At 49.1% G+C, this 14,629-nt stretch overlaps 1 protein-coding gene across 3 annotated transcripts in view; it reads left to right on the top strand.

Moving 5' to 3' along the window:
* The window catches only part of DENND4B (DENN domain containing 4B), a 30,566-nt gene extending 16,187 nt beyond the window's left edge, over positions 1-14,379 (top strand). The window contains exons 17-28 of one of the 3 annotated variants that reach the window (XM_040412617.1): positions 963-1,091; positions 1,178-1,349; positions 3,070-3,249; positions 9,012-9,463; positions 9,549-9,665; positions 9,741-9,916; positions 10,245-10,380; positions 10,464-10,706; positions 10,777-10,876; positions 10,947-11,115; positions 11,206-11,270; positions 14,144-14,379. In XM_040412617.1, the coding sequence (XP_040268551.1) occupies positions 963-1,091; positions 1,178-1,349; positions 3,070-3,249; positions 9,012-9,463; positions 9,549-9,665; positions 9,741-9,916; positions 10,245-10,380; positions 10,464-10,706; positions 10,777-10,876; positions 10,947-11,115; positions 11,206-11,270; positions 14,144-14,289 (2,085 nt within the window). In that variant the 3' untranslated portion in view covers positions 14,290-14,379. The remainder of the gene's footprint in view (positions 1-962; positions 1,092-1,177; positions 1,350-3,069; positions 3,250-9,011; positions 9,464-9,548; positions 9,666-9,740; positions 9,917-10,244; positions 10,381-10,463; positions 10,707-10,776; positions 10,877-10,946; positions 11,116-11,205; positions 11,271-14,143) is intronic. The other 2 variants (XM_040412616.1, XM_040412618.1) reach the window with 2 other exon arrangements.
* Positions 14,380-14,629: the final 250 nt, after the last annotated feature.

Below are 14,629 nucleotides of genomic sequence, written 5' to 3'. Positions count from 1 at the left end.
GGCTGCTATAGTAGAAAGGAGACTGCCAGAGGGGGAAGGAGACTAACTATGGAACTTACTGTGGACTGTATTTATGGCTGCTATAGTAGAAAGGAGACTGCCAGAGGGGGAAGGAGACTAACTATGGAACTTACTGTGGACTATATGGCTGCTATAGTAGAAAGGAGACTGCCAGAGGGGGAAGGAGACTAACTAGGGACTTTACTGTGGACTGTATTTATGGCTGCTATAGTAGAAAGGAGACTGCCAGAGGGGGAAGAAGACTAACTATGGAACTTACTGTGGACTATATGGCTGCTATAGTAGAAAGGAGACTGCCAGAGGGGGAAGGAGACTAACTATGGAACTTACTGTGGACTATATGGCTGCTATAGTAGAAAGGAGACTGCCAGAGGGGGAAGGAGACTAACTAGGGACTTTACTGTGGACTGTATTTATGGCTGCTATAGTAGAAAGGAGACTGCCAGAGGGGGAAGGAGACTAACTATGGAACTTACTGTGGACTGTATTTATGGCTGCTATAGTAGAAAGGAGACTGCCAGAGGGGGAAGGAGACTAACTATGGAACTTACTGTGGACTATATGGCTGCTATAGTAGAAAGGAGACTGCCAGAGGGGGAAGGAGACTAACTATGGAACTTACTGTGGACTATATGGCTGCTATAGTAGAAAGGAGACTGCCAGAGGGGGAAGGAGACTAACTATGGAACTTACTGTGGACTATATGGCTGCTATAGTAGAAAGGAGACTGCCAGAGGGGGAAGGAGACTAACTAGGGACTTTACTGTGGACTGTATTTATGGCTGCTATAGTAGAAAGGAGACTGCCAGAGGGGGAAGGAGACTAACTAGGGACTTTACTGTGGACTGTATTTGTGGCAGCCAGTTTTGGTACATTCCCTTGTTATTGACCCCCCTGTCTGTGTGTCTTGGTACAGTTCATCCTTCCGTCTCTCCTCCCAGGTTTGTTACCGCATCCTGATGCAGCTGTGCGGTCAGTACGGCGAACCGGTCCTGGCAGTGCGTGTCATGCTGGAGATGAGGAAAGCCGGGATTGTCCCAAACGCCATAACGTATGGATATTACAATAAGGTGCGTTGTAGGGGAGCTGCGTGGCGGAGGGGGGGTGGGGGGGTCATTGGGATGTGTGGCATTCACCTCTCCGTATCCCCTTGCAGGCTGTGCTGGAGAGCAAGTGGCCGTCCAGCAGTCAGAGTGGACGACTCCACTGGGCGAAACTGAGGAACGTGGTTATGGGAGCCGCCCAGTTCCGTCAGCCCCTCCGTCACAGAGAACCCTGGTCCGAGTCTCCTCCACCCAGTGAGGACATGGCAAAAAACAGGTCAAGAGGTGAGGGACACTCATAACCAGCCCCTGACCCCCAAGTGACAAACCCTACAGCTTCTGATTAAAAGTTCCGAAGACTTGGGGGAATCCACACCCCAGACTGGACGCTGAAAATAGATCCACACCCCAGACTGGACGCTGAAAATAGATCCACACCCCAGACTGGACGCCGAAAATAGATCCACACCCCAGACTGGACGCCGAAAATAGATCCACACCCCAGACTGGACGCCGAAAATAGATCCACACCCCAGACTGGACGCCGAAAATAGATCCACACCCCAGACTGGACGCCGAAAATAGATCCACACCCCAGACTGGACGCCGAAAATAGATCCACACCCCAGACTGGACGCCGAAAATAGATCCACACCCCAGACTGGACGCCGAAAATAGATCCACACCCCAGACTGGACGCCGAAAATAGATCCACACCCCAGACTGGACGCCGAAAATAGATCCACACCCCAGACTGGACGCCGAAAATAACTCCACACCCCAGACTGGACCCCGAAAATAACTCCACACCCCAGACTGGACCCCGAAAATAGATCCACACCCCAGACTGGATGCCGAAAATAGATCCACACCCCAGACTGGACGCCGAAAATAGATCCACACCCCAGACTGGACCCCGAAAATAACTCCACACCCCAGACTGGACGCCGAAAATAGATCCACACCCCAGACTGGACCCCGAAAATAACTCCACACCCCAGACTGGACCCCGAAAATAACTCCACACCCCAGACTGGACCCTGAAAGTAACTCCACACCCCAGACTGGACCCCGAAAAAAACTCCACACCCCAGACTGGACCCCGAAAGTAACTCCACACCTCAGACTGGACGCCGAAAGTAACTCCACACCTCAGACTGGACGCCGAAAATAACTCCACACCCCAGACTGGACCCCGAAAATAACTCCACACCCCAGACTGGACCCCGAAAATAACTCCACACCCCAGACTGGACCCCGAAAATAACTCCACACCCCAGACTGGACCCCGAAAGTAACTCCACACCTCAGACTGGACGCCGAAAATAACTCCACACCTCAGACTGGACGCCGAAAATAACTCCACACCTCAGACTGGACGCCGAAAATAACTCCACACCTCAGACTGCACCCTGAAAATAACTCCACACCCCAGACTGCACCCTGAAAATAACTCCACACCCCAGACTGCACCCTGAAAATAACTCCACACCCCAGACTGCACCCTGAAAATAACTCCACACCCCAGACTGGACCCCGAAAATAACTCCACACCCCAGACTGCACCCTGAAAATAACTCCACACCCCAGACTGCACCCTGAAAATAACTCCACACCTCAGACTGGACCCCGAAAATAACTCCACACCCCAGACTGCACCCTGAAAATAACTCCACACCCCAGACTGCACCCTGAAAATAACTCCACACCCCAGACTGGACCCCGAAAATAACTCCACACCCCAGACTGCACCCTGAAAATAACTCCACACCCCAGACCCAATTTCTACACTCAGAACCCAGAATTCTAAATGCATTCATGGAGCAGACTTGTAAATTAATCAGACCTCAGACCAGACCCCTAAGCTCGTATACACCTTAGATAAGGCCCTAAATCGCTCAATGTGCTGCCGCCGGCCAGCTCCGGGGCTTTGCTGCCCCTCTCCAGCGCCAGGTCTGGGGGTGCGGACAGCGGGCGACTGATGTACATTGCTTTTGCTTTGCAGATCGCTGGAAATATAACAGCTGCTCGGCCGACCTGCCCCCGCGGCTGAACCTGGTCCGTCAGACCACCTGGGCCGGAGACACAAGCCGGGTCCCTGAGGACCCCACAATCGGGAAACTGGTGAAGAGCAGGAGCATTGGTTGTACCCAGAGTGACGTTTGCATGCTGGAGATGACGCACTGTGAGTGACAAGGATGTAGCCCGGTGCATTATGGGACTGTTATAGCACCCCTCATTAGGGAGACACCAGTTTGCATGGCGTTTACCGGTAAACAGTCCGGGTTTCACTCCTTCCCGGAGCCATAACTTTTTTATTTTTCTGTTCACATATACATATGAGGGCTTTTTTTGTGAGACAAGTTGTACTTTTTATGGGTTTTGTTTTTACAGCGTTCCCTATGAGATAAAACTGACCTGTTCTCTTCATTCTCCGGTCAGTACGATTACAGTGATACCACATTTATATAGTTTTATGGGTGTTTTTACAGCGTTCCCTATGAGATAAAACTGACCTGTTCTCTTCATTCTCCGCTCAGTACGATTACAGTGATACCACATTTATATAGTTTTATGGGTTATTTTTACAGCGTTCCCTATGAGATAAATCTGACCTGTTCTCTTCATTCTCCGGTCAGTACGATTACAGTGATACCACATTTATATAGTTTTATGGGTGTTTTTACAGCGTTCCCTATGAGATAAAACTGTCCTGTTCTCTTCATTCTCCGCTCAGTACGATTACAGTGATACCACATTTATATAGTTTTATGGGTTATTTTTACAGCGTTCCCTATGAGATAAAACTGATCTGTTCTCTTCATTCTCCGGATCAGTACGATTACAGAGATACCACATTTATATAGTTTTATGGGTTATTTTTACAGCGTTCCCTATGAGATAAATCTGACCTGTTCTCTTCATTCTCCGGATCAGTACGATTACAGTGATACCACATTTATATAGTTTTATGGGTGTTTTTACAGCGTTCCCTATGAGATAAAACTGATCTGTTCTCTTCATTCTCCGGGTCAGTACGATTACAGTGATACCACATTTATATAGTTTTATGGGTTTTGTTTTTACAGCGTTCTCTATGAGATAAAACTGACCTGTTCTCTTCATTCTCCGCTCAGTACGATTACAGTGATACCACATTTATATCGTTTTATGGGTTATTTTTACAGCGTTCCCTATGAGATAAAACTGATCTGTTCTCTTCATTCTCCGGATCAGTACGATTACAGAGATACCACATTTATATAGTTTTATGGGTTATTTTTACAGCGTTCCCTATGAGATAAATCTGACCTGTTCTCTTCATTCTCCGGATCAGTACGATTACAGTGATACCACATTTATATAGTTTTATGGGTGTTTTTACAGCGTTCCCTATGAGATAAAACTGATCTGTTCTCTTCATTCTCCGGGTCAGTACGATTACAGTGATACCACATTTATATAGTTTTATGGGTTTTGTGTTTACAGCGTTCCCTATGAGATAAATCTGACCTGTTCTCTTCATTCTCCGGATCAGTACGATTACAGTGATACCACATTTATATAGTTTTATGGGTTTTGTGTTTACAGCGTTCCCTATGAGATAAATCTGACCTGTTCTCTTCATTCTCCGGTCAGTACGATTACAGAGATACCACATTTATATAGTTTTATGGGTTTTGTGTTTACAGTGTTCCCTATGAGATAAACTGTCCTGTTCCCTTCATTCTCCGGGTCAGTACGATTACAGTGATACCACATTTATATAGTTTTATGGGTTTTGTGTTTACAGTGTTCCCTCTAAGATAAAACTGACCTGTTCTCTTTATTCTCCGGTCAGTACGATTACAGTGATACCACATTTATATACTTTTATGGGTGTTTTTACAGCGTTCCCTATGAGATAAAACTGACCTGTTCTCTTCATTCTCCGGTCAGTACGATTACAGTGATACCACATTTATATAGTTTTATGGGTTTTGTTTTTACAGCGTTCCCTATGAGATAAAACTGTCCTGTTCTCTTCATTCTCCGGGTCAGTACGATTACAGTGATACCACATTTATATAGTTTTATGGGTTTTGTTTTTACAGCTTTCCCTATGAGATAAAACTGTCCTGTTCTCTTCATTCTCCGGGTCAGTACGATTACAGTGATACCACATTTATATAGTTTTATGGGTTTTGTATTTACAGCGTTCCCTATGAGATAAAACTGACCTGTTCCCTTCATTCTCCGGTCAGTACGATTACAGTGATACCACATTTATATAGTTTTATGGGTTTTGTGTTTACAGCGTTCCCTATGAGATAAAACTGACCTGTTCTCTTCATTCTCCGCTCAGTACGATTACAGAGATACCACATTTATATAGTTTTATGGGTTTTGTGTTTGCAGCGTTCCCTATGAGATAAAACTGTCCTGTTCTCTTCATTCTCCGGGTCAGTACGATTACAGTGATACCACATTTATATAGTTTTATGGGTTTTGTGTTTACAGCGTTCTCTATGAGATAAAACTGACCCGTTCTCTTCATTCTCCGGTCAGTATGATTACAGTGATACCACATTTATATAGTTTTATGGGTTTTGTTTTTACAGCGTTCCCTATGAGATAAAACTGTCCTGTTCTCTTCATTCTCCGGGTCAGTACAATTACAGTGATACCACATTTATATAGTTTTATGGGTTTTCTGTTTACAGCGTTCCCTATGAGATAAAACTGTCCTGTTCTCTTCATTCTCCGCTCAGTACGATTACAGTGATACCACATTTATATAGTTTATGGGTTTTGTTTTTACAGCGTTCCCTATGAGATAAAACTGACCTGTTCTCTTCATTCTCCGGTCAGTACGATTACAGTGATACCACATTTATATAGTTTTATGGGTTTTGTTTTTACAGCGTTCCCTATGAGATAAAACTGACCTGTTCTCTTCATTCTCCGGTCAGTACGATTACAGTGATACCACATTTATATAGTTTTATGGGTTTTGTTTTTACAGTGTTCCCTATGAGATAAAACTGACCTGTTCTCCTCATTCTCCGGGTCAGTACGATTACAGTGATACCACATTTATATAGTTTTATGGGTTTTCTGTTTACAGCGTTCCCTATGAGATAAAACTGACCTGTTCTCTTCATTCTCCGGGTCAGTACGATTACAGAGATACCACATTTATATAGTTTTATGGGTTTTGTGTTTAGAGTTCCCTATGAGATAAATCTGACCTGTTCTCTTCATTCTCCGCTCAGTACGATTACAGTGATACCACTTTTATATAGTTTTATGGGTTTTGTATTTATAGCGTTCCCTATGAGATAAAACTGACCTGTTCTCTTCATTCTCCGGGTCAGTACGATTACAGCGATACCACATTTATATAGTTTTATGGGTGTTTTTACAGCGTTCCCTATGAGATAAAACTGTCCTGTTCTCTTCATTCTCCGCTCAGTACGATTACAGTGATTCCACATTTATATAGTTTATGGGTTGTTTTTACAGCGTTCCCTATAAGATAAAACTGACCTGTTCTCCTCATTCTCCGGGTCAGTACGATTACAGTGATACCACATTTATATAGTTTTATGGGTTTTGTTTTTACAGCGTTCCCTATGAGATAAAACTGACCTGTTCTCTTCATTCTCCGCTCAGTACGATTACAGTGATACCACATTTATATAGTTTTATGGGTTTTGTGTTTACAGCTTTCCCTATGAGATAAACTGTCCTGTTCCCTTCATTCTCCGGGTCAGTACGATTACAGTGATACCACATTTATATAGTTTTATGGGTTTTGTGTTTACAGCGTTCTCTATGAGATAAAACTGACCTGTTCTCTTCATTCTCCGGTCAGTACGATTACAGTGATACCACATTTATATAGTTTTATGGGTTTTGTGTTTACAGCGTTCCCTAGGAGATAAAACTGTCCTGTTCTCTTCATTCTCCGGTCAGTACGATTACAGAGATACCACATTTATATAGTTTTATGGGTTTTCTGTTTACAGCGTTCTCTATGAGATAAAACTGAGCCGTTCTCTTCATTCTCCGGTCAGTATGATTACAGTGATACCACATTTATATAGTTTTATGGGTTTTGTTTTTTTACAGCTTTCCCTATGAGATAAAACTGTCCTGTTCTCTTCATTCTCCGGGTCAGTACGATTACAGTGATATCACATTTATATAGTTTTATGGGTTTTGTATTTACAGCGTTCCCTATGAGATAAAACTGACCTGTTCTCTTCATTCTCCGCTCAGTACGATTACAGTGATACCACATTTATATAGCTTTATGGGTTCTGTCTTACAGCGTTCCCTATGAGATAAAACTGTCCTGTTCTCTTCATTCTTTGGGTCAGTAAGATTACAGTGATACCACATTTATATAGCTTTATGGGTTCTGTCTTACAGCGTTCCCTATGAGATAAAACTGACCTGTTCTCTTCATTCTCCGGTCAGTACGATTACAGTGATACCACTTTTATATAGTTTTATGGGTTTTGTATTTATAGCGTTCCCTATGAGATAAAACTGACCTGTTCTCTTCATTCTCCGCTCAGTACGATTACAGTGATACCACATTTATATAGTTTTATGGGTTCTGTCTTACAGCGTTCCCTATGAGATAAAACTGTCCTGTTCTCTTCATTCTTTGGGTCAGTACGATTACAGTGATACCACATTTATATAGTTTATGGGTTTTGTTTTTACAGCGTTCCCTATGAGATAAAACTGACCTGTTCCCTTCATTCTCCGGGTCAGTACGATTACAGAGATACCACATTTATATAGTTTATGGGTTTTGTTTTTACAGTGTTCCCTATGAGATAAAACTGTCCTGTTCTCCTCATTCTCCGCTCAGTACGATTACAGTGATACCACATTTATATAGTTTTATGGGTTTTGTTTTTACAGCGTTCCCTATGAGATAAAACTGACCTGTTCTCCTCATTCTCTGGGTCAGTACGATTACAGTGATACCACATTTATATAGTTTTATGGGTTTTGTGTTTACAGTGTTCCCTATGAGATGAAACTGACCTGTTCTCTTCATTCTCCGGTCAGTACGATTACAGAGATACCACATTTATATAGTTTTATGGGTTTTGTTTTTACAGTGTTCTCTATGAGATAAAACTGACCTGTTCCCTTCATTCTCCGCTCAGTACGATTACAGTGATACCACATTTATATAGTTTATGGGTTTTGTATTTATAGCGTTCCCTATGAGATAAAACTGACCTGTTCTCTTCATTCTCCGCTCAGTACGATTACAGTGATACCACATTTATATAGTTTTATGGGTTTTCTGTTTACAGCGTTCTCTATGAGATAAAACTGACCTGTTCTCTTCATTCTCCGGTCAGTACGATTACAGTGATACCACATTTATATAGTTTATGGGTTTTGTTTTTACAGCGTTCCCTATGAGATAAAACTGACCTGTTCTCTTCATTCTCCGGTCAGTACGATTACAGTGATACCACATTTATATAGTTTTATGGGTTTTCTGTTTACGGCGTTCCCTGTGAGATAAAACTGTCCTGTTCTCTTCATTCTCCGGTCAGTACGATTACAGTGATACCACATTTATATAGTTTTATGGGTGTTTTTACAGCGTTCCCTATGAGATAAAACTGACCTGTTCTCTGGGTCAGTAGGATTACAGAGATGCCACATTTGTATAGATCTCAGTGCAAGGAAGCCATTCGGGCCGCCTCAGATGCAGTGGTCACAATTGACTATGGCATCTTCAGGGATTATATGAACGCAGTTGGCGTTACCGCCAATCGCATACATAAACCCAGATGTCTGCTGTGTGAAACCAGCAGGCACCCGGCGGCTATAGCGCCTGCTCAGGAGATGGCACCGTCTTTAGACTATGTTCTCTGAACCTGTACAGTGCTGTTTTTCTCACGTGCCATGTGTTTTCTTCCCTAGTGATGGAGGATTTGGAAGTTGAAGGGGTCACCAGAAGGCAGGACGTCAGCCCTTCATTGAGTGTATCTCTCAGAAGAGCTTGTGGGACCCCGCTTATTATCGGTCTTTCAGAAAACGGAAGCTTATCCAACATCAGCTTTGCCACGGACGGCACAGGCAGCGGGACAGTCACTTCGGACGACTCCGAGGTAGTCCTGACCGAGAGCTCCACAGAAGCCCTGACCACCCGGAGCCGGGACAGCAGCACCACCTCCAGGGACGGGGCGAGGAGACGGAGCCTGGCTGGCAAGATCCAGCAGCTGCTCACTCCCTCCAGGAAGCCGTCCAGGACCTCCCTGCTGAGGAAGACGGACAGTATTTCTGAGACCCCCTCTCCTCTGGTGCTCGAGCAGCATCATGGCTGGGGCAGTCAGCAGGAGAGCTGTAGAAGACCCGAGTCCACTGCCTCCGAGGTGAGATGCATCCACACTGGTCGAGGCTCACAATGTTCTTTCATCCCCACATTGAAGCGCCATCACTCTTGTCTTCATCTTCCAGAGCTCCGTGTCCTTGGGAAGTGAGGCTGACTCCTCAGACACATCAGTCTGCAACTTTACAATCCACAAGTCCACAGAGCGTCTGTTGGATGGAGGCCAGGACGTCCCGGCGGTGGAGGTGGGTATCGCATCCCACGACAGTTGCCCAGCATGGCTGCCTTATGATGTGTATGGTGCCTCTCCTGCTCCTCAGGTCCTGCTCTCCAGCTGCTCCTTGTGTCCGGCCTGTCATTCCTTGATCTACGATGAAGACATCATGGCCGGCTGGACCTCCGATGACTCCAACCTGAAGACCGTGTGCTCCTTCTGTGGACAGCACTTTGTGCCGCTCCTGAACGTCAAGATCACGGACCTGCAGAGACGGCGTAGGTGAGGGCAGGCTCGTCCCGTGTGTGGTGTCGGGGCAGTTACTCCCCGGAAGACCCGCTGCGTAAGAAGAACCCCTTGTATCCCACAATTATTGGGATCCCGCTTTGATTGTGTCGCAGGGATTCCCTACCCCTAGGGGCCCAGGGTCCGCTGGTCTCATACAGAACGGTCGTCCTAAACCTCACGACGAGGGGCAAAGGCAGAACAATTCTATTAGCCCTTGAAGTGGCTGATTCTATGAGGGTTAAAGGGGGATCCCTCTTCGATGGGCATGACAGTGGCCCCCGTAGTTACTGACAGGGGTTAATTATCTGCCTTGTGTTTGCAGCTCTGAAGACCCCTCCGAGGCGGCCGTGGATGGAGGTGCTGTCAGCCGTGGACCTGTTTTGAGTGACCGCTACCAGTGTCTGGTGCTGGATGAGGAGGGGGGTCGCGCTCCGTGTAACGGGTTTCCTGACGTCCAGGTACGCTAGAGGGGGACCTCGCTGATTTGGAAGTGTTCGGGGAGCTGCTCCTGTTCTCCTCATCGTGTTCCTTCCTCCATTAGCAGAGCGCCAATGACGTCAACTCGGAGATGGTGACCGTGGCGTATCTCTGCCCCTTGGTCCTCCGCAAGGAGTTGGAGAGCCTGCTGGAGAATGAGGGTGGTGACTTCCTGTCCCGGCCAGAACTGGTGGACAACCACCCCATCATCTACTGGAACCTGGTCTGGTATTTCCAGCGCCTGGCGCTACCCAGTAACCTCCCCCAGCTCATTATGGCATCAAAGCATGTCCAGCAATCTGCACAGGTGGGCATCAGACTGGGGCTTGGGGGTCCTCTAATGGTGGCATGACTGACCCAACCTTCCTGCCCTGCAGGTCACAGGTAATCCCCACATCAGGGTCCGCTTACTATGGGACGTGCTGGTGCAGGACCCGGAATGCTGGCCGCCCATGTATGCCCTGTGGAAGCTTCACAGTAAGTAATGGCGGGTGATGTGGACATCTGGTAGCCCTACAGAGCAGTGGTGACATCTGTGCCCTCACAGGAAAGCTCCCCAACCACCTGCACGGCTGGCGCTCCCACTCTCACCCCTTCACCCTGGAGTTCCTGGAGAAGGTCCTGAACTTCATCGGACTCTTTGAGGTCCATAAAGCCATCTCGCTGCTATTAACTGTCCTGCAGGATCAGAACTCCCCTCCGCGGATCATCCAGAGGTAGGTTGTCATCTACCCTCTGGTAATCACAGGGTAGGTCGTGCCCCGTGTTCCTGAATAACACCTTCGCCCTGGTCTGTCCTTCTTCAGGGGCATCTACAGAGAGATGCTGCTCCTAACAATGGCCGCCCTGGGGAGGGAGCACATGGATGTGGGTAAGTGATGGAGACTCCTTCCACTGCTTTGTGTGTCAGTCTTCACTGTTGTGGCATTCTATTCATGAACAGAGCCCTCTGTCTGTGGCTAGGATCTGGGGATTTCCTGGGTGCATTGTTAGGTAAAGGGGTTTTCCGGGATTCTCCGCTCACCAAGCACAGTGCCCACTACCAAGTATGACCACTATACAACGTACGGCGCTGTGAGGAGCCCCCATACCTTCTCAGACAGCTGATCGGCGGGGGTCCGAGACCCTGAGGATAGGGCATCAGTATTAATATCCCGGAAAAGCCCTCTAATACCTGCTTCCTGCATGATTCATAGTCACGTCTGACCTCATGGAGGAGTGAGGAAAATCTATGGTAACCCGCTGCCCCCCATTATTACAGCCGGTAACCCGCTGCCCCTTCTCTGCCCCCCATTATTACCGCCGGTAACCCGCTGCCCCCCATTATTACCGCCGGTAACCCGCTGCCCCCCATTATTACAGCCGGTAACCCGCTGCCCCTTCTCTGCCCCCCATTATTACCGCCGGTAACCCGCTGCCCCCCATTATTACCGCCGGTAACCCGCTGCCCCCCATTATTACAGCCGGTAACCCGCTGCCCCTTCTCTGCCCCCCATTATTACCGCCGGTAACCCGCTGCCCCCCATTATTACCGCCGGTTACCTGCTGCCCCCCATTATTACAGCCGGTTACCTGCTGCCCCCCATTATTACAGCCGGTTACCTGCTGCCCCCCAATATTACAGCCGGTAACCCTCTGCCCCCCATTATTACAGCCGGTAACCCGCTGCCCCTTCTCTGCCCCCCATTATTACCGCCGGTAACCCACTGCCCCCCATTATTACAGCCGGTAACCCACTGCCCCCCATTATTACAGCCGGTTACCTGCTGCCCCCCATTATTACAGCCGGTAACCCGCTGCCCCTTCTCTGCCCCCCATTATTACCGCCGGTAACCCGCTGCCCCCCATTATTACCGCCGGTAACCCGCTGCCCCTTCTCTGCCCCCCATTATTACCGCCGGTAACCCGCTGCCCCCCATTATTACCGCCGGTAACCCGCTGCCCCCCATTATTACAGCCGGTAACCCACTGCCCCTTCTCTGCCCCCCATTATTACCGCCGGTAACCCGCTGCCCCCCATTATTACAGCCGGTAACCCGCTGCCCCTTCTCTGCCCCCCATTATTACCGCCAGTAACCCGCTGCCCCTTCTCTCCCCCCCCCATTATTACAGCCGGTAACCCGCTGCCCCCCATTATTACAGCCGGTAACCCGCTGCCCCCCATTATTACCGCCGGTATCCCGCTGCCCCTTCTCTCCCCCCCCATTATTACAGCCGGTAACCCTCTGCCCCCCATTATTACCGCCGGTAACCCTCTGCCCCCCATTATTACCGCCGGTATCCCGCTGCCCCCCATTATTAACGCCAGTAACCCACTGCCCCTTCTCTCCCCCTCCACTGCCCCCCATTATTACCGCCAGTAACCCGCTGCCCCCCATTATTACCGCCAGTAACCCGCTGCCCCTTCTCTGCCCCCCATTATTACAGCCAGTTACCCGCTGCCCCCCATTATTACCACCAGTAACCCACTGCCCCTTCTCTCCCCCCATTATTACCGCCAGTAACCCGCTGCCCCCCATTATTACAGCCGGTAACCCGCTGCCCCTTCTCTGCCCCCCATTATTACAGCCAGTAACCCGCTGCCCCCCATTATTACCGCCAGTAACCCGCTGCCCCTTCCCTCTGCCCCCCATTATTACCGCCGGTAACCCTCTGCCCCCCATTATTACCGCCGGTAACCCTCTGCCCCCCATTATTACCGCCGGTATCCCGCTGCCCCCATTATTAACGCCAGTAACCCACTGCCCCTTCTCTCCCCCTCCACTGCCCCCCATTATTACCGCCAGTAACCTGCTGCCCCCCATTATTACCGCCAGTAACCCGCTGCCCCTTCTCTGCCCCCCATTATTATAGCCGGTTACCCTCTGCCCCTTCTCTCCCCCCATTATTACAGCCGGTTACCCTCTGCCCCGCATTTTTACCGCCAGTAACCCGCTGCCCCCCCATTATTACCGCCAGTAACCCACTGCCCCTTCTCTGCCCCCCATTATTACCGCCAGTAACCCGCTGCCCCCCATTATTACTGCCAGTAACCCACTGCCCCTTCTCTGCCCCCCATTATTACCGCCAGTAACCCGCTGCCCCCCATTATTACTGCCAGTAACCCACTGCCCCTTCTCTGCCCCCCATTATTACCGCCAGTAACCCGCTGCCCCACATTATTACCGCCAGTAACCCGCTGCCCCACATTATTACCGCCAGTAACCCGCTGCCCCTTCTCTGCCCCCCATTATTACCGCCGGTAACCCGCTGCCCCCCATTATTACCGCCGGTAACCCGCTGCCCCCCATTATTACCGCCGGTAACCCGCTGCCCCCCATTATTACCGCCGGTAACCCGCTGCCCCCCATTATTACCGCCAGTAACCCGCTGCCCCTTCCCTCTGCCCCCCATTATTACCGCCGGTAACCCGCTGCCCCCCATTATTACCGCCGGTAACCCGCTGCCCCCCATTATTACCGCCGGTAACCCGCTGCCCCCCATTATTACCGCCGGTAACCCGCTGCCCCCCATTATTACCGCCAGTAACCCGCTGCCCCTTCCCTCTGCCCCCCATTATTACCGCCGGTAACCCGCTGCCCCCCATTATTACCGCCAGTAACCCGCTGCCCCCCATTATTACCGCCGGTAACCCGCTGCCCCCCATTATTACCGCCGGTAACCCGCTGCCCCCCATTATTACCGCCGGTAACCCGCTGCCCCCCATTATTACCGCCAGTAACCCGCTGCCCCTTCTCTCCACAGCTGCATTTGACAGTAAATACAAGACTGCATGTAAGAAGCTGGGGAGTTCCCTGGGAAAGGAAGAACTGCGCAGGCGGCGGGCTCAGCTCCCCAGCACCAAGGCCTTGGACTGCCGCAAGACGTTTGGTGTGACACTGGAATGCTAGGCCTCGCTGTGACGTGGGAAGTGCAATATGGCGCGGTCTCCGTTCTAGTCAGAGACTGAGTGCATGGAGAATCGGGGAGAGGGCCGCACCGCCATGGTCTCATGGACACTGCTGGGAAGATACCGGTCAGCACCCCCACCCCTCCTGTCCTCTCACCTTCTCACCAGCTGGATGATGGGAGTATCTGGCCAGACGTGTGCCCACCGCCAGGATGCTCCGTCACAGCTGATGACCCTCCATGTTTACAGCCGCTTAGGGGAAGAAGGGGTTGGCGCCCACATTTTTTGTTTTAATGACCTCTGCCACCCATGAGCCAAGGTCTTGTCTTCCAAAGATACCG

Source organism: Bufo bufo, chromosome 11 (assembly GCF_905171765.1).
Source record: "Bufo bufo chromosome 11, aBufBuf1.1, whole genome shotgun sequence".
NCBI lineage: Eukaryota > Metazoa > Chordata > Amphibia > Anura > Bufonidae > Bufo > Bufo bufo.
The sequence above is the reverse complement of the archived record's forward strand: the minus strand, read 5'-3'. Positions and strand labels throughout refer to the sequence as shown.